The 18,851-nt window shown below is 47.8% G+C and overlaps 1 protein-coding gene and 1 non-coding gene across 3 annotated transcripts in view; both read left to right on the top strand.

Moving 5' to 3' along the window:
• Positions 1-18,851, top strand: part of ATG16L1 (autophagy related 16 like 1) — a 36,870-nt gene that overhangs the window by 15,741 nt on the left and 2,278 nt on the right. The window contains exons 7-17 of one of the 2 annotated variants that reach the window (XM_028105163.2): positions 1,546-1,632; positions 2,291-2,347; positions 3,240-3,342; positions 6,724-6,829; positions 10,508-10,578; positions 11,313-11,384; positions 16,317-16,437; positions 16,710-16,815; positions 18,049-18,198; positions 18,343-18,390; positions 18,682-18,783. In XM_028105163.2, coding sequence (XP_027960964.1) covers positions 1,546-1,632; positions 2,291-2,347; positions 3,240-3,342; positions 6,724-6,829; positions 10,508-10,578; positions 11,313-11,384; positions 16,317-16,437; positions 16,710-16,815; positions 18,049-18,198; positions 18,343-18,390; positions 18,682-18,783 — 1,023 coding nt within the window. The remainder of the gene's footprint in view (positions 1-1,545; positions 1,633-2,290; positions 2,348-3,239; positions 3,343-6,723; positions 6,830-10,507; positions 10,579-11,312; positions 11,385-16,316; positions 16,438-16,709; positions 16,816-18,048; positions 18,199-18,342; positions 18,391-18,681; positions 18,784-18,851) is intronic. The other variant, XM_028105164.2, reaches the window with a different exon arrangement.
• On the top strand, positions 4,250-4,525 carry LOC114210928 (small Cajal body-specific RNA 6). Its single transcript, XR_003609621.1, has one exon.

Raw genomic sequence — 18,851 nt, 5'->3', positions numbered from 1 at the left:
GATTGACCTAGAAATGACAGCTTACAAAAGCATCATTTGTCTGCCTCCCAACTGCAGCATAAACAGATGACTGGGTGTGACACAACTTAGGTCAAGCATGCTGCCCAAGAGCTCATAGAAAGGGGCCAAGCGAAGCTGATCTGGGAGTGCCTGACTGTAAACGCCTGTTCATCGTCTCTGTGCTTCCCAAAGAGTGGAGTTTCTGGGGCAAAGGACATTTCTATCTTTGAAGGGTTGTGATAACCAGTTGCCACATCCTGGTATTTTCTTGTGGCCCTGGGTCTTCGCACAGTTCCAAGTGTCTTCATGTCTGTCGCGTTCTGAAAGCATTTGCATAGGCTCGGCTCATGGTCGCTACTCTTGCTGTCTCTGCCGCTCTGCTGTCACCCTTGTGTGGACACGAGTGACTCCCCCAAACCGCAACCACGAAGAAAAGAAAGGCCAGCCTTGTTTTCTTTCTTCAGGCCTGCCTTTGTTCTCCCCTACATCCTGGCCTAGACTGGGGTCAGTTGCGTGGAAGCCTAAAATCAATAGCCAAGGAAAACAAATTGTCTTTGGTTTAACTTGCTTGGTGACAAGTTATATTTACATAATCCGGATAATTAATCATGGATAAATCTTGCTCTCAAGTTCTAAGGAGTCCAGACATTAGGTGATACAGGCTTGGGTTGTTACGTTTTATTACTTTACTTCTGGTTGCAACTCGGTAGGAAGTCATTAAGACCAAAATAATTACTTGCCTTCCCCCCAACCAGGAAAAAGGGGGTGGGGTGAATTCCAGAGGTGCTTTGTATCTGGCGGGATAAGGCAGGTAAACAACAGGGCATTTCTGTGGCTTGATTATTTCGCGTGAAGCATGATGGACTCCCCAAACGTGAGAAGCACCAAGTGTTGCAACCTAAGCATAAAATACCCAGAGTCAAAAATGAATTGTGTTGAGATTTGGCTTTCCTGTTTCTATTATTAAGGCAGTATTTAAAGCCGATGTTAATGCAACCATTGACTCCATTGCCCTTCCAGCAAACCCGTTTTCTTACTCCCCTGGATCTCCTTGCCCTGTCGTTTCCTTGTGCTCCAGAGCCGCCCCAGCTGTCGTCTGTGCCATGCTCAGCCCGTCACGTGGGAACTGTTCTTGGCGAGCACTGTCGTCCAGTTGTTTGTGTGCAGGAGCCCTTAGCCACGAACCCGGCCTGAAGGAAAGAATCTCTGTTGGCACTGGATGCATGGTTCTAGACTTAATAGATCATTCTTTCCTGGCTTTCCAAGTGGGAGCTATGTTTACACCTCAGAGGATCAGAAGATCACTTTTAAAGTTATTTTCAGCTGGAATTCTGGATTTGATATCAATAGGTTAAACGTTTCTTTTAGTGTCGTTTAGAGCGCGGCTGTTCCTTTTTCTCCAGAGAACCCTTGGCCATCTCTGTCACAGCCAAGTCGTGTAGGCTGCGTGTGACTAGGAGACGGTGCTGGCCTTGGCGGAACAGATTCGCCACAAAGCTCCTGCCGAGCAGGATCAAAGACTTAGCCTCTTGCCCTTCTTTCCAGGGATGATGACATTGAAGTCATTGTGGATGAAACCTCTGATCACACGGAGGAGACGTCTCCCGTGCGAGCCATCAGCAGAGCGACCAGGTAAGTAGCCAGCGCGGGCCAGGAAAGGAGCGCTCACGCTGCAGTCCGACAGCACGTTTGTGGCCGCGGCGAGAGCAGCTCGATGCACCCAGGCCCTTCGCTGGAGCGCCCGGCCCCTCCTGCCTGCACAGCTGTGGAGATCGTGGGCTCCTGAGTGTCCCCATCTTCCTTTGGTCACCTCGTCATGGGAATCAAGCTCCCCTAGTGCTGCCACCACCCTGTGAGGTGTTGGCTTCCCGCAAGATGGACAGTTACACCTTGTTGGGATGAGTATTTAGATCAAACTGTTTACTTCGTACTTGGGTTCCAGGATTTTTTCTCTTTGCTAAATAAAGCAGGACTGAAAGGGTGGGGATTGGTTGTTAACAGCCAACACTGTTAGGTCAGATTGAATGAGTCATGGTTTAAAGCACAGTTTCTAGGACAGTTAATTTACTGCGAGGGAACCTTGTGTCTTTTACAACTAACGAAGCTGGGTCCTCCCTCTTGCCTTCCCCCTGTTTTCTGATGGTTTGCTCCTCTGAGGGGTTTCTTCGCTGGGGTTTGGGGACTCGATGGGAAACATACTCCCAGGTACCTATTTTTGTGGACTGTTTTTATTGATGAATCATGGGCAAAACGTTTCTAAGGTTTAAACCTATCCTCCCCTCCTCTTTAGTAAGCGACTCTCGCAGCCTGCTGGAGGCCTTCTGGATTCTATCACTAATATCTTTGGGTAGGTTAGAAAACTTTCACCTTTCCTTGTTAATATGTGTGAATATTCATAAGTATTGTATATGATTTATCGCCATTTTTTAAACGTACACCAGAATTTCTGTGGCGCTGAGTGTACAGATGCTTTGACTTCAGCTTTTCACCTAGCTTCTTCCTTTTTTCCTCCGTTTTCTTTCTCTTACTCTCGCTGCGTGCTGATCTGGCCTTACCTTTAGTCTGTCCGAGTCTCCCCTTCTGGGACATCACTCTCCTGATGCTGCCAGGTGAAAAGAATACCTTCTCTCAGCCCGGCATGTGAGCGTGGCTCCTTGATGATTGTGCTGATTGCTGCTTCAGTCCCTTTGTTGGATGTGCATGTGCCTCCCAGGCCGCCGTGCATGTTCCTGGGAGCGCTGTCGGCCTCTTGAGCGGGCAACGGTTAGGTTGAGCTCTGCACAGCAGACACGCTCTCCTCCCTCTCTTCTCTGGCATGCGTTCGACTCTGCCTTGACCACACTGTACGCTGAGAATGATCGTAGCTAGGCATAGAAGTGACCTTGAAGTAGTCTTATCAAAATACAAATGAGCTCCCTTGGAGCTGGCGGTTACATTACGTTGAGAATGTTTTTGCAGCCGTTGATTGGCCGGGAAGCAGTTTTGCGGGATTGCTTTTCAGTGTTGGGTTCTGGAGTCCATGAGTTATGGACTTTGAGAGAGTAAGAGAGTAGAGCTATGTGCTGGATACCTCTCCGGGTATCGTTTGGGTGAGGATGCCTCTGGTAGGGTGAACTGTTCTGTGGTTCGAAGAGTCTAGGAGGGAGAAGAAGCTACTGTCAAAAGTTGTCTTTGAATCCCTCCTGGGCGGACAGGAAGCCTTGTGTAATCCTAATACTTTCCTTTATGTTACTTCTTAGGAGGCGCTCTGTCTCTTCCTTTCCAGTTCCCCAGGATAATGTGGATCCTCATCCTGGTTCTAGCAAAGAAGTGAGAGTGCCGACAACCGCGATGTGTGTCTTCGTAAGTGCGGTTGAACCCCACCTGCCACCAAGCCTTGTGTCGTAACCGAGCCAGACAGTTCAAGGATCCGTTCTCTACCGCAGCTAGCTTTCTACTATTTTATTTAGAGCAATAGCAAGCTTTTACACCTGTTGGCTGTGGCTGATGGAAGGGATCGATACGTTTTGCTTAGGGACAGAATTTATTACAAACATTCTCTAATACAGGACTGGCTGAGAGAGAATCGCTAGCATGAGAAGATGGGACAAGGGGGGAGGAACCAGGGCTGGTGAGAAGTTACAGTAATTTATGTCATTGTTGTCACTGGTTGGCTCCAATCTAGAGTGAGACTCTAGTCAGTAGTTGGTTTTAGAAGGTGGGTAAGGGCAGCTGTTTGCTCCGTGAATTATACCCATATCTGTGTGACTTCCCTTCGTTAGGAGCACAAGGTTGGAAGCAGGAGACGGTCCTGGGCAGAGGCCACTGTGATGCTGGGCTGTCAGCTGGAGTTCAGAGCTGCGTGCTAATAAAAAAGAATAAGCAGGTCCCAGCTGGGGGGACTGAGCAGAAATGGATTCAGGCTGGGGAAATGTGGGGGTACCTGACTCGGGGCTGGCAGGTGGGGGTCGGGGCGGGGGATGGAGAGGCAGAGCCCAGATAGCTGGGCTGACTCGTGGATTACATGGGGTGAGTTAGAGGAGCCAGCTTTTAGGGGAAAAAAAGACTCACTGTAAAAATGGGAGGGAATTTATATGGGGAAGGCTTACAGTTCCAGGCATAAGGAGGAATCGAGTAGAGATTTCCACCCAGTGAACCGGCTGAGTGATTTAACCACCTCGTATGTCACAAAGAGAGTCTCCCTCTGGATGAGGAGTTGGACTGGGGACCATTAAGGCCCCTTTCTGTTGCACTCCTGTGAGTCCCTGGAGGTCAGTGATGATTGGTAAAAGGTCTGATTGCACTTAATGTCACAGTCCCTTCTTTGCCCTCAACTCCCAGCAGCCCATTGTTTTTTCCTGTCACATTTAAGTCATGTGTATGGGGATAATGGAGCAGCTGATAATTTGGGATTCTGTCAGCGTGTGTTTCTGAGAGGATACAGTTCACAGCTGACAAGTATCCAACAGAACCAGCTATGCAGGAGATTGAAGAGCGGCAGTCATGGGTGTGATGGTGCATGATCTCAAGTTTTCAATCTGAGACCTCTTAAGTAGAAAGATATTAAAAAAAAAAAAAAGGAAGGGAATCACATGGAGGCAAAAAGGTTCGTCACCTGTCTGATAGCTTTTCAGCAGTGGGACACGAGGGCTGCGTCAGGATCAGATCACCAGGCAAAATAAAGTGATGTTTATATCCCAGTCAGTTAATAATCATGCTTTCAATAATATTTCAGGCATCTTTTTCAGTCCCAAGCAAATGTGACAGTAAGATTTTGTTTTCCCAAAAATGATGTTTTAGGCAAGTGATTGATGACCTGTTTTTTTTTTTTTTTTTTTAAGATTTTATTTATTTGACAGAGAGAGACACAGCAAGAGAGGGAACACAAGCAGGGGGAGTGGGAGAGGGAGAAGCAGGCTTCCCTCAGAGCCGGGAGCCTGATGCAGGGCTCGATCCCAGGACCCTGGGATCATGACCCGAGCCGAAGGCAGACGCTTAACGACTGAGCCACCCAGGCGCCCCGCTGATGACCTGTTTAATAGTCTAATATTTGTAATCCACATTTTCCGCAGTCTTTTTTTTTCCCTTTTATGGAAATTTTCCAGCATTTGTGTGATAGGGAGTAAAAGAACTTTCAGGTCCCATCATCCATCATCCTGCCAGGCATCCCCAGTTAGCTACGTCTGCCAGTTTTATTCTCTCTGCCCCACACACTTTTGCCAGAGCAATTTAAAGCAAATCCCAGACATTGTAGTTCATAAAGATTTCAGCATCCATAGTCTTTCTTTCTTTCTTTCTTTCTTTTTTTTTTTTAAAGATTTATTTATTTTAGAGAGGGTGGGAGGGGCGGAGGGAGAGAGTGAGTTCCAAGCAGACTCCCTGCTGAACACAGAGCCCGATGCGGGGCTCAGTTGGACGCCCAACCGACTGAGCCACCCAGGCGCCCCCATAGTCCTTTAAGAGAGGTTTTAGTGACATCTTCTGGTATTCTTTTCTCCCATTCTAGGAGAGAATGCTTTTTACTCCATTTCCCTTCCCATCTTGAACACAAAAAAAGATGCCATCTTTTCAGATTGTTCTAGTTTGGATGCCAGTCTCAAAAATTTCCCTGCGAAGGGGTACCTGGGTGGCTCAGTCGATTAAGAGTCTGACTCTTGATTTCAGGTCATCGTCTCGGGGTCATGAGATCGAGCTTTGTGTCAAGTTCCGCACTCAGTGGGGGGTCTGCTTGGGATTCTCTCCCTTCCCCTCTGTACCTTCCCTGTGTGCGCTCACTCTCCAAAATAATTAAACTTTTAGAGAAAAAAAATTTCCCTGTGAAGAATTTATTTTTTTTTAAGATTTTATTTATTTGACAGCACAAGCAGGGGAAGCGGGAGGGAGAGGGGGCAGCAGACTCCCGCTGAGCAGGGAGCACAATGAGGGCCTAAATCCCAGGACCCTGGGATCATGACCTAAGCCAAAGGCAGACACTTAACCAACAGCCACCCAGGCATTCTTTCCTGTGAAGAATTCAAATTCTCCCAAGTGACACCTATTTTATTAAAGGCCTATTCATGATCAGGCACAGTCCTAGGTCACACAGCTTGGTGGAAGTCCTTTTCTATAGATGAGCAAGTGAGCTGAGACTTCGGAAAGTTAAGAAACTTGGCAAAAGTGACCCTACTAGTACACACTAGTGCCGTGTTGTTTGCAGAACTGAATAGAATCCCACTGTAACACTGATGTGTAGTAGCAGGACTGTATCTGCTCGTTATTAGGACTCCATATGAGTATACTCACATTAGGAAAGCCCATAAAGACTTTATCATGAGAAGCCATGCTGTACTTTGACTACCTAGTTTAGCATGTAGCATTAACATAATCTGGACCAAAAGAGAGGCAGTTAATCAGAGGCTTACTTTTAAGCTATTAAGATCATAGTAGAATATAGACTGAAATGTCATTTTTCTTAAGAAATAAAATTAATGCAAAGAGAAACTTCAGGCAGTCTACACGGATTTTGAATACTCTTTAAGAAGGTTGCAGTGTATTTAAGTAAGTGGAACTGTAACTATAAGAATAAAATGGTAACAATCTTAGGAGACCCTGGGCTAGGAATCCAAGTTAGTTTATGAGCGGATCTCCTTCATTTCTGGATGAGTGTCTAAAACCTTTGGTTAGGCATCCAGAGTGTTCATTTGTACTGGGCTTCCTCTCGGGAATGACCGTGATTGGGGTTGAAGCAGGGTGCTTGTCTTGCAGGATGCTCACGATGGGGAAGTCAATGCTGTGCAGTTCAGTCCGGGCTCCCGGCTGCTGGCCACAGGAGGCATGGATCGGAGAGTTAAGCTTTGGGAAGTGTTTGGAGGTGAGACCCCAGAGTGCAAAGAGCCTGCATTGGTGACATCTGGTTGACCTTGCTTTCAAGCAATGTGTAAATCATTCACCTTCTTCAGATATCCTGTATTTTGTGTAAGGAATTATCTGACCAAAGCATTATCACCATCTCATATGCTATAGCTGAGTGGATATTTGCTCGGAGTTTTAAAGTAGTGACTAGAAAATGCTGTTAAGTTATGGATTCGTTAGTGTTTATGTTTTCTCAGGTATAATTAGAACATCTTCCAAGGTAATACTGGTTTTAGAAGCAAAATAAAAAGTGTTAAAGTCATAGACTTTAGAATTAAACTATACATTGAGCTGAGGTGTGTGCATTTAATAACACCAATGGCTTTGGCCTAGGGAAAAAGATTGAGGTCATATCTAAGCTTGAGAATAAAAAGAGGGGTGTATCTTTCAGGCAAAATGTATTCAACAAGCCGCTTATCATCAAGGGCCAGAAGATCAAGACCTTGTTTCAGAAGTGGCTTCAGAGTACTCAGATGGGAAGCATTAAAACAGGAAATGGGACTTAATGCATCTCTTAGAATTCTGAAGGTGGGGATAGCTCAATTTCAGCATTTTGAGATTTAGTTAAATCTCATGTTGTTTTTTTTTTTTTTATTAAAGCAAGGTCAAGGAATAAGGCTGAAGATTTTAATAAGAACCGATTTGTCCACTTTCCATAGTTGTAGCACTTACATGCCCACTGTCCAACAAGAAGTAGATCCAGCAGGCCTTTGTCTGTGTTATTTCCCCCTGATCCTCCCCACAGCCCCGTGCAGTTTGAAAGGTGGGTATCGCCTTTACTTGACAAGATGAAAACTCAAGAGACACTACTTGATTTGCATAGTTGATTTACATGGCTGGTAACTGATTAGGGTGGCACGGGGGTGGCAGAACCGGGACCTGAACTGGGTCTTCTGACTGCAAAGCCCTTCCCACTGTAGTCTCCCCTGAGCTATAGAGCGGCTGAAGAAGCATGTGGGTGACTACTTTTGGTGTGTTTAGAGCAAGAGCAATCTATTGATCCCTTTGGTTATAATAGCTTACCAATAAAGCATCAAATTTGTCTGCCCTGGCCTTTTTTTTTTTTTTCCCCCCCTGGGAAGTGACTCCATAGTTAAATCCCTGGCAGATACAGGTAGTTGAAGCCCATGAAAATTTGTGCCGTTTTACCCAGAAACACCTTATGAACGATAATTGTGAAAATCACGGTAATACAATAATAAAGCCCATATCATAATAATTGTTTTATGAGATTTGGGTTTTTAAAATCTAAGCAGATCATCTGTTTTGATTATGTTTTGTGATTAAATAAAAATAACTAGAAATACTTTTTACTTCCTGGTGGTAAAAGCGCTTGTAAGAAAATTAGAACCAGCCTTTAGTAACAGTGTTACATTTTTGCTGCTGTGAAAAGGAAGTAAATGGAAATTAATATTGGCATAATTTGTGTCAATAAAATGAGAAATTTCTACTGGGTCTACAGAAATAACATAGAATGTTTGGCAGCACTTTATATAGTTTTGGGGACCAAATATCAGTTATGGCCTAATTATAGGGCATTTCTTCTACAAATCACTTATTCAGTCAGCAGGTTTTTTCTCGTTGGCTAATATTTACTGAATCTTGGAAGAGACTACACAGGCCTTTTATGAAATAGTCTGGGAGTCCTGTTTTTTACCCTTTTAAAGTATCAGAAGAACGGCATTTTCTGCCCAGTAGGAGCATCTTTCCTTGCTCTATCAAAATTTTGCAGAAGCTCCATTGGGATGTTGACATACCTTCCCTTGGTGTCCTCTAGATAAAGAGCTTTGGAAAGGATTTTTTTTTTTTTTTTTGATGGTTTGAAATCAGCCTCTTATGTAGAATAGTATTTGTTGGTCATTTTTACATTTTGGCAATGTGTTAACTGCCAGAGAAATAGACCGATATCTTGGGCATAAGCCAAAGCAGTATTTCTTAGAATTTACAGCAATATTTTTGTAAAGATCTAATCTAAATAAAGACCTTAATTAATTAGTGGATATTGGCCTCTTCTGACTTTTGAAAATCTAATGAAGGCTAGGGTCCAAGAAAAGGCATTAAATGTGCTATACAGGCATTCTGCAAATAAATTCAGAGGGTGGGCTTCATCAACCAGTTTAATAATCCTGACCCTAAATGTATTTGACAGCTCCAAACGAGTATTCATAATTATTATCAGTTAGAAGTATTGAGTAAGAGAAAAGGCTCTTCTCTGAAATGTTTCCAATTTTGTGCTCTCCTTGAGATTTATTTATTTTATAGAGAGAGGGGGGGCGCCTGAGTGGCTCAGTCAAGTGTCTGCCTTCGGCTCAGGTCATGATCCCGGAGTTCTGGGATCGAGCCCCACATCGGGCTCCCTGCTCAGCAGGAAGCCTGCTTCTCCCTCTCCCTCTGTCTGCCACTCCCCCTGCTGTGCTCTCTCTCTCTCTCTGTCAAATAAAAAAAAATTTTTTTTTAAAGATTTATTTATTTTAAAGAGAGAGGGAGAGAGAATCTCCAGTAGACTCTGCTCTGAGCATGGAGCCTGACGTGGGGCTTTATCTCAAGACCCTGAGATCATGACCTGAGCGAAGTCAAGAGTCGGACACTCAGCCAACAGACACTCAGGCGCCTCATCCCCTTTTATGAATTTGATTTGGATGGTTCCCTAATTGTTTTCTGATCTTGTCATCCTTAAGGTACCCTTTATTTATTTTTATTTTTTTTTAAGATTTTATTTATTAGAATGAGAGAGAGCACATGAGAGGGGGGAGGGTCAGAGGGAGAAGCAGACTCCCTGCCGAGCAGGGAGCCCGACGCGGGACTCAATCCTGGGACTCCAGGATCATGACCTGAGCTGGAAGCAGTCGCTTAACCAACTGAGCCACCCAGGCGCCCCTTAAGGTACCCTTTAGAAAGAGACTTAATCACATCATTTTGAGACTTGTACTCTTGTCAGTTTGTGCCTACATCATTAAAGTTCCCTCATGGGTGGCCAGAGATATCTGAGGGCAGGACCCAGGAGCCTGTGCTGGGTCTGTTGGTGAGGGAGGTTGTGGGGAGGGGAGTGCTGGCAGCCAGTTGGACTACCAGAATCTTCGGTTCTCGGAGACAGGAGAAGTGTACAAATTCCAGAAACTCCAGACTAGCTTTACTGGCATTCTAAGGACTAGCCAGTTACACATAACTAAAAAAAAAAAACTTTTCGGACCCTAATGAGAATTACCACATAGATTCTGAAAAATTTTAGTAGTCAGGTTCTACAGAAGTAATTGTCAAATCGATACAAATGGTAATCAAACCCAAAGGTGTATTTATCTGAATTACTGAGAAATTGCAGGACTAAAACTCGGTCTCTAGACGGATTGACATGTCTTTTTGTAAAGCGAATTGGTGATTCTAAAGTTCCTGGAAAGAACAGTGGAGCGCCTGCGCAGTGCTGGGCCCTGCGTCGGCGCACACACGCGCGGCCCCTCCCGCTGACCGGCTGCCTACTCTTGTCTCACTGCTGCGTTCGCCCCACTGCTCTGAGATGCTGCCTCAGTGCCGGATGGCTGCCCTCTGTAGCCTCTGATCGGCTGCCGCCGTGTTTCGGGTGCCCCGTCCTAACGCCGGTGTTGGCCTTACTTTCCTTTTTCTCCTCTCTTTTTCTCTCCAGATAAATGTGAGTTCAAGGGCTCCCTGTCTGGCAGTAACGCGGGAATTACGAGCATCGAATTTGACAGCGCCGTGAGTATCCCGTGCCTGTGGAAATGGGAGCACTTAGAGGTGCTTAGAAACCATTTAAGACATCCAGTTCTTGAAATTTAAAAAGTACTCAGACGATTTCCCTGCTGTTCTCGATCTTAAGTCCAATCAGTGTTAGGTCAGGATGCAGGTAGATTATAAAGTCTGTGCTGGCTGTGACCGTATTGAAGTCTGGGTCGGGGAGGCAGGTCTGCGGTGCCCCGGCCGGTCAGTGCCTCTGCAGACTTGCTAAAGGCCCCGGCGGTAGCCCCGGCGGTGCAGGGGGAGGGGAAGGGGTCTATCTAGGTGCCTGAGAGATGGGCGGATCTCAGGGAGGGTAGTTTTGGGAGGTTGCGGGAGGAGAGAGGCCGGTGCCTCTGGGCTCTGCAGCTTGGACCGTGTGTAGAGAATTGGTATTTGCCATTGCTGAAGGGGGTGGAGGGGGTGGCTTATGAACTGAAGAGTTCAAGTTCCGGTTTGAGCTGGAGAGTCTGCAACATTCCAGCAGGATGGCGGGATTGAGCAAGTTCGGGAGCAAAGTGTGGATTTACCGCAGTTGGTGGGTTGACAGGATACTGGGGTAACAGTTGGTGTTCACATCAGGTATGCAGCTTTTGAGCATCTAGTAAACCTTTCTGGACTTAGTTCTTAGGGAATTTGTATTGTGTGGGCTGAAATCCTCTATTTCGTCTAAAATTTGTCTCTCCTCCACCCCCCTCTCTCCCTTATTTCCATAGGGCTCTTACCTCTTAGCAGCTTCAAATGATTTTGCAAGTCGAATCTGGACTGTGGATGATTATCGGTTACGGGTAAGACCCAGTTAAGGAAGTTAGTATAATCTCCAGACTTCGTGAGGTTCTCAAGGCACAAAATGTAGGAAATGGCAGGTTGATGAATTAGGAGGATTCTGTTTTCCTGAAAATCATACTTGATTCCCCCTGCCCTTCCCTTTCCCCCTTGGGAGAATTTGTGTTTCCGTGTTACATTCCTCCTTTGTCTAAGATTTAGTTTCAAAATACTTGCACGAGGAAGCCATCACATTTCACATGAAAGACTCAGGGTGTTCCTGTTCCTAAGAACTAGATACTTGGGGCAGGTGTCCATTTTAGCAGAACTTCAGCAATCCCAGCATTGTCGTAGAGGTGGTTGTATCTCCGAGTTAGGTCTCCAAGACTAATAACGAGCTCACAGAGTAAAGCTGCAAGGAGGACGTAGGAGTACGTGAGGATGCACCCAGGATGGCGAGAACTACAACCCTTGACACAAGGTGGGAGCAGGTTGGAGGGAAAAGGGGAAGGTCGGGGTCACGTGAAGGAATTCGCATGCGAACCCAAAGTTGTTGAGAAGTCGCTTGGCCTCCACAACAAAGACCAAAACTTGGTGGTTATAGCATTTTGGTTCTAATGAAAAACAAATAGCTTAATTTGGAGACACGTTTTTTTCCCTTAAGCCTGAAGCGGTTTTCACATGAGCTCATTAAGCAGAGGCTGTTGAAAGGTAAGAGGGAGGCTGAGCTCTCTACGAAGAAAAAAGTTTGACACGAGCTTTTGTACGTCAACCCACACGAGGCATGGCGTTGAGAGCCTCCTCAAGGTAAATCTGCAGAGAGGCGGGGAGCTGCAGCACAATGGTCCGTTGCCCGTGGTCTGATTTGATGATGCCGGGATGCGGCTAGAAGAATCTTTAGAGATGCACAGTTAACCGATCACACAGGCTCTCCATTTTCTTGAAGGAGCTGTAGGGAACATCACCGGTGTTAGATGCCAGTCACTGCCTCACAGGTGGTGGTGATCCTTCATTCTGAGTTGGAAGAAGATCCGGGGCTACACATGCAAAGTGTGGAGCGTGAAGCTGACAAGGGTTACGTTCCCTTGTGAAAGCTGAAGAGCCCGCTTTGTGTTCTTGTCTGAATGGAGGAACAGGGCGGTGGGCCGCTGGGCCCCCGTGGGCGGGGCTGGACCCTCTGCGGAAGCATAGTCATGTCTGTTCCCACACTTGAACAAGTTTTCGGTTGCAGCCCTCTACTACACCCTCAACAGGGCCTAGCCTTCAGCCCGTTCTCGCCGTGGCGTCATAATCCGCCATGGGCTGGGCTGTGCTCTCTTAACCGCTGATCACTTCCTGGTCACCTGTGACAGCGTTGGATACGTCTGCGGTCGTCAGTTTGCCTGAAGGAAAAGGGACTTTTCTTGAGTGGCTCCTAGGTGTCAGACCCAGTACTGAGGTCCTGTATGTACCCTACTGCTTTTTCATCCCCAGGGGAACAAGGTGAGGTAGGTTATGGGGAAACCAAGGCTCAGAGAAGCCCACAAAATTGCCTCAGGAACCACAGCTACCAGATGGGAATGGGGACTGGGCCCCGTGCTCGTCTCTGCTTGACCTGGACTATTCTAGCACGTCTAGAGACTGAGGTACAGCAGGACTGTCTCACCGGGAAGAAGGACGTACAGTCTTCCTTTCATTCTAGGCCCTTGGAGGAAAAAAGCAAGCGGTTGAGGGGTCAGCCAGTTGTGCAAGATGATATTTTTCATTGGTAAAAGAGTTGTATTCAGGTGGGCATCAGCCCTTGGAAATAAGGGGACCTGGGGGTGGGAGCCGGACCTGGAAGACAGAGATCATAATGTTGGGAAACTTTTTTCAAGTGAGCTAGTTTGCAAAGGTGGGCCGAGTTTCACGGGAGAGGGTGCTCAGGGTGCTGGAGCACCAGGCTTCAGTTGGGGTTGCTGACGGGTTGGAGGCTGGTGCCAGGACGGTAGCCTCCTTAGCTGGGCTAGCTGGCTCTGAGGGCATCTGGCTCGCTCTCCGTCTATGTGTGATGAAGATCAGGAGGCCTTTGTAAACATCTTCTCTGTGCCCAGAGACATGGAACTCTTACGGGGTTCAGGAGTAAATAGGCTCCCTCTTGTAGGAGGCTCTGGCTTCTACTTAAACCCTAGTTAACAGAGGATGTTGGAAGACACGGGGGTCCATGTTCTGAAATTCAGGATCCAAGCCCTTAGTATTTATGATAAGGGAATGGTGTTGGGAGAGGCCAGAATGCAGGCAGCAGCTGGCAGAGTGCTGGCTTTAAAATCCTTGTAGTAAAGGTGTCCTAGAAACAGCCTGGTATTTACAGAGGACTCCCTTGAATAGCAGGTGTTTTAGACTCCCTTAAATATCCAGAAGGTCCTTGGAAAATTGCCTAGCTGCTCTCTAAAATGTGACTTGAGGAATGGGGTTGAACAGCCCACCTTGTTCACTTCTCTAATGTTGACATGGAAGAGTAACCGCAGTGACGGGACTGGCTTTCAGATGGCGGTTTGTGCTTCAGAAACCTCACCGAGTTGTGCATTTTTCTGGGGTCAGTCGACTGGTTGGTGCTCATGGTGGTTGCCTGCATGGTGGGTGGCCCTCGGGTCTGCCCTGAGGCACGGGGTGGGGGGTGCCTGGCAGGGCCCTGGAGAAGAGAGGTGCAAGCTGCTCTTGACGTCTGAACCCGCTGCCCCATCTCTTAGAAGCCGCTGTTTGAAAAAGGAAGATAAAACCTGAAAAATAAATTGAATATTGAAAAGAAATATAAGAAACACCGAGTGGATAAAAATTTCACATAAATCTGATGCGCTTAAGATAAGGACTTTGTAAATTACGGAAAGAAGCCTGGAGGAGGCTGCATTCCATACCTTTGAGGGCGTGGAGCTGGACCCCATCAGCTGGATTTCCTCCAAGGACGAGATTTGCAGAAGGCCAGACTTTTTTAAAAAGCAAACTGACACACATATGAAGAGCCAGGAAATAACGATATCCCTTTCCTCTCTTTCATCAGTCCAGCAGTTTTACTCTGGGAAACGGGCCTGGAGAAGGCTACGTGCCTGTAGCTGTTCTGTAGCATTGTTTGTGCTCCTGAGATGTAAAGTGACCTGGGTGTCCGCTGGGCACAGAAATTTCCATGAAACTGTAATTGCCACTTGAAGGTCATTGAACTATCAGAGTAACCATGAAGGCTCTTAGCGGGCGCAGGAAGGAAGAGCGTTAACGCTCCCAGCAGTGGGCCTTGTGCACCGGTCACCTTGTTTGGTCCTTTTACCGAAAGAGCGGGAGGAAGCGGTTTGTCTTTCACAGATGTTCGAGCCCTGGCTGTTCAAAACCGGAGCATTGTGACCCCAGAGCCGGAGCATCTTCAGCTGTCACGTGGAAAACTACTTCGAGCAGTGGATAAATTTTAGGAGTATTTTCACATGAGGGCAGTGCAAGCATTAACTCACAAAAACGAGTGTGCTCCCAAGCCTGTTTGTGAGCAGTGTCTCTTCCTCCGGAGTTTGCCAACTGGGATTTTACTTCTGTAGGAAGAAAGAAAGCAGCGAATGTACCCAAAACTTTGATTTCTTTGATGAAGTGGTTCTTTTCTCCAAACTTAATTTACATAGCATGAGGAGTACCCTTCCCAAGTGATCCGTACAGTTTGGCTGGCCTGTGCTGAGTGGAGTCCTTACTCCCGTGTTGTGTTGAATGTAAGCCTTGTTGCTGGAGTTCTCGGGATCTTACGAGAAGGATCCGTGGGAGGTTTTTACACAGCCACAGCACAGCTGCCGCTTGGCTGGCAGCAAGTATGTGATGTGCGTTCCAGTTTCGGAGAGGTTTAAACGTGGGAGAAACGAGTCTTCGAATGTGTACCAGCTTCTCCCTTCGGAAGTGGGGGGACGGGTGGGCCCGGGTTTTCTGTCCCTGTGCTGAGGTGGCATGGCTCCCCTGAGCAGGGAGGGAAGGTTGGTTTCAGAAATTCTCACGCTGAACATCTCACACAAAACAGATCTCCTCTTTGGGAGTCAGTGTGGAAACCCTGTAAGTAAGCTGGCAGTTGTAGTGAGTATATCAAAGCTTTTAAAGGCTTATTTATTTATTGGTTGGTTGGCTCGTTAAAAAGAAGGCCTCAGTGAAGGCCTTCTGAGCCTTTGAGATTTTGCTCCGAGAAGCATGTTGACCCGTGCTGAAAAGCATTCTATGAGGAGTAGTGAAAGGTCTGACTCCCATGGTCCCCTCCCTGCACCCTTGGCATCCCCTTGGGCTCCAGTACTGCCGAGTCGGGCAGAAGGGGGGGCGGTGCTGGGCGGTGCCCCAGTGGTGTGCTCCTTGGCTAGCACCCCACAGTCACCAGCCCGGGGGTTTGACTGTTGGGGGGTTTGACTGTTGGGAGTGCGCAGCTCTTTGTGGTTATGGTCTGACGTTTCAAGCTGAGACCTCTGATTGAAAAAACCCCCAGGGGTTTTAATTGTTTATTTAAAGAGTCCTGATGTTCCCTTTTGTAAATTATGCCTGCAGGGAACCTGTCTGTTCTGACTGTAAATAGGGCCTGGATTTTCAGAGGCACTGGGTAAAAATCCAGGCTTTTAAAAAATTCTGTAATTTGATACAATCCAGACTTACAAAGAAGGTTGCAAGAACACTACAGACTGGGGGTATCTGTAACAGAGTTTATTTCAAAAAGGTCCTCCAACTGCCCATCCCTTTTTTTGAGGAGAGAGGCACTTGAACTTGGCACTAGTGGTGTTGGATTTTTTGTTGTTATTTGTGCTGGGAGATTTATGTGCTGCTTCTTGATTCCTCACCTCTGGGCCACACCGAAAGACAGGCTTTCTGGACGTCTAGTCGAGCCACATATCCTTTTGTCTGAATATTCCTGACCATATCTCCAGGTATTTGGAGAAGCTAGCTCTTCCAGCATGGTGCACCCCCACGGCTTACCCTGGCTGTGTTCTCTCCCCTAGCACACCCTCACGGGACACAGCGGCAAAGTGCTGTCTGCCAAGTTCCTGCTGGACAATGCGCGGATTGTTTCCGGAAGTCATGACCGGACCCTCAAGCTCTGGGATCTACGCAGCAAAGTCTGTGAGGAAATCCAGTCTCTCTGTCTGTGTGTATGATTAGACGTTAACCGCAAGGTGTTTGTTGCCACATGAAAGCCTATGCCTAGCGTGATACCGTTTGAATTGCAAGTCCGGTTTCATACTCAGAGTGGCGTTGAGGTTGTGCCGGCTTTCCGTGTTTGAGATTGTGTTTAAATAAGGAGCGCTGGTTACTCAGGGCCAGGGGGAGTCGATGCTCCCTGCACAGCCCCGGAGTGGCCTCTGCTCGGTTACTAATGTTCGCTCTTCTTTCAGGCATAAAGACCGTGTTTGCAGGATCCAGCTGCAACGATATCGTTTGCACGGAGCAGTGTGTCATGAGTGGACATTTCGACAAGAAGATTCGTTTCTGGGACATCCGGTATACTACCCCAGAGCATGGTGGGGGAGGCAGATGAGAGGGTCTTCCCGTGGCAGAGCTCTGATGAGGTTTTGTATATAGAGTGTGCTTTTTAAGATCCCGGAAGTGGCGGAAATGAGCCCCAGTCCACATTTATCTCAGTACTTTGACATTCTTTACCCTGAAGTAGACTGTCTCGTTCAGCAATCACTTACGAGCACGCTCTCTGTGCTTTCGAGGCACTTTGCCAGCTGCTAGGTAAACGAAGGGACAGCTAGGTAGTCTGCAGTGTCGCAGGGAAGACTGATAACGCAGGTCTGCAAGGTGTTCTGAAGTAGAGCCAGGCACCTTGGCCCAAGGACATGAGAGAATGCCTGTTGGGATGAGTCTTAGGAAGTGAGTGGGCCTGACAGACTTTCCAGGCAGCACAGCCTGGTAGGTAAGGTTGGGCCCCGAGCAGACAGGACTAGCCAGTGGTGGGTTGGGATCAGATGACCTTTTGTAAGTGACTTACTCCCATAAGCTGTTGGGTGTTTAACAAAGGACTGCTCGGCATGAGTGCATAGAGGTGCTGGTGGTGTTCAGACGGTGTCCTGGGAGCGGGAGACCTCATCCAGCAGTAAAGGAGAAGGGAGGGGAACGGATTTGAGGGAGCATTTGCACATGGTGGATGAGGAAGGGGAGAACTGAAGCCAGACCGGGTACTGACTTGCCTAGGGCGGGGACTCTGCCCTGGAGTCCATCTCCACACCTGGAATCCCCCAGCTGCACTTGGGGGGGGCCCTGGAGCCGAACTTCGTAAGGCAGGAGCCTGCGAGAGGCCCCACGTTTGTCCGTGTACAGTACAGCATCCCAGACCCACCGGAGCGAGTTTATGGGCCCTTGGCCACGTGGACACATCGTCACCGGAAGAGTACTGAATGGGTAGGAGACCTGCTTAGCTCGTGCTGAGCCGGAGGTCTGATTGGCAGTTACTGTAGCATTCCCTAAGCGGGCGAGGAAATTAATTCTTCCCCAACTCCGAGTCCTGGTACTTAAACTATTACTATAGAATGTAGTGAGAGAAAAATAATAAAAGCAGTCCCTGAGGTGATTTCTGTAAGGTTGGGACACGTTCACTGTCCTTCAAGAGTAAGGCTTTCCAGTCCAGTTACCTTCTTTCCCTCTCTCCGTGGAGCAAGGCGTCCTGGTCAACGTGGGGAAGTTCTGACGCTTCCATGTTCCGTCTTCTCAGACTTCCCATCACTTTCGTAGATCGGAGAGCATCGTCCGGGAGATGGAGCTGCTGGGGAAGATTACTGCCCTGGACTTAAACCCGGAGAGAACAGAACTCCTCAGCTGCTCTCGTGATGACCTGCTAAAGATCATCGATCTGCGAATCAATGCTGTCAGACAGACGTTTAGGTAACTGAAGACGTGCGGGTTTTGGTTTTATTTGACTCTTGCTGTTTTTCTGGGGGTCGCATGAACACTGGAGGCCCTGACCCTGCTCTTTCAAGCCCCGAGTGTTGTGAGCTCTCGGGGTAATGGTGCTGTTGTTGGTTTCAGCGCACCTGGGTTCAAATGCGGCTCTGATTGGACCAGAGTTGTGTTCAGGTGAGTAGCGATGCTCCTCCTGCCCCGCCCACCCCCAACCTGGTGCATCCCAGAGGGGCACATGTCCACTGTCTCACCCCTGAGGGAGTGTCCAGGAGTGACCTGGAAGCTCAGCACCAGGGCTCACTGTCTCCTTCCTTGCTGATGTTCCTAAGAGCTGTTGGAGAGCTTCTAGGGAAGCTCCAGAAGGGCGGCCTCCTTTCCTAGTTGTCGCTCTGCCCGCCCAGCGCTTCTCCCACGGGATGCTGAATCGGGGGTGGGCGGTTGACACTTTCTGGTCTTGTTCCACAGCCCTGATGGTGGTTATGTGGCAGCGGGCTCGGCTGAGGGCTCTCTCTACGTCTGGAGCGTACTCTCGGGGAAGGTGGAGAAGGTCCTTTCCAAGCAGCATGGGTAAGGGGAACCCTGATGATAGCCCCCCTGAGGTTGTGTGGAGGTTCTGTGCCTTCATCCTGGGGATC

Source organism: Eumetopias jubatus, unplaced genomic scaffold (genome assembly GCF_037043125.1).
Source record: "Eumetopias jubatus isolate StellerSeaLion01/CBP00866 unplaced genomic scaffold, mEumJub1_p1.0 scaffold_3, whole genome shotgun sequence".
NCBI classification, from domain to species: Eukaryota; Metazoa; Chordata; class Mammalia; order Carnivora; family Otariidae; genus Eumetopias; species Eumetopias jubatus.
Note: the sequence above shows the minus strand (reverse complement) of the source record. Positions and strands in the feature narration are given on the sequence as shown.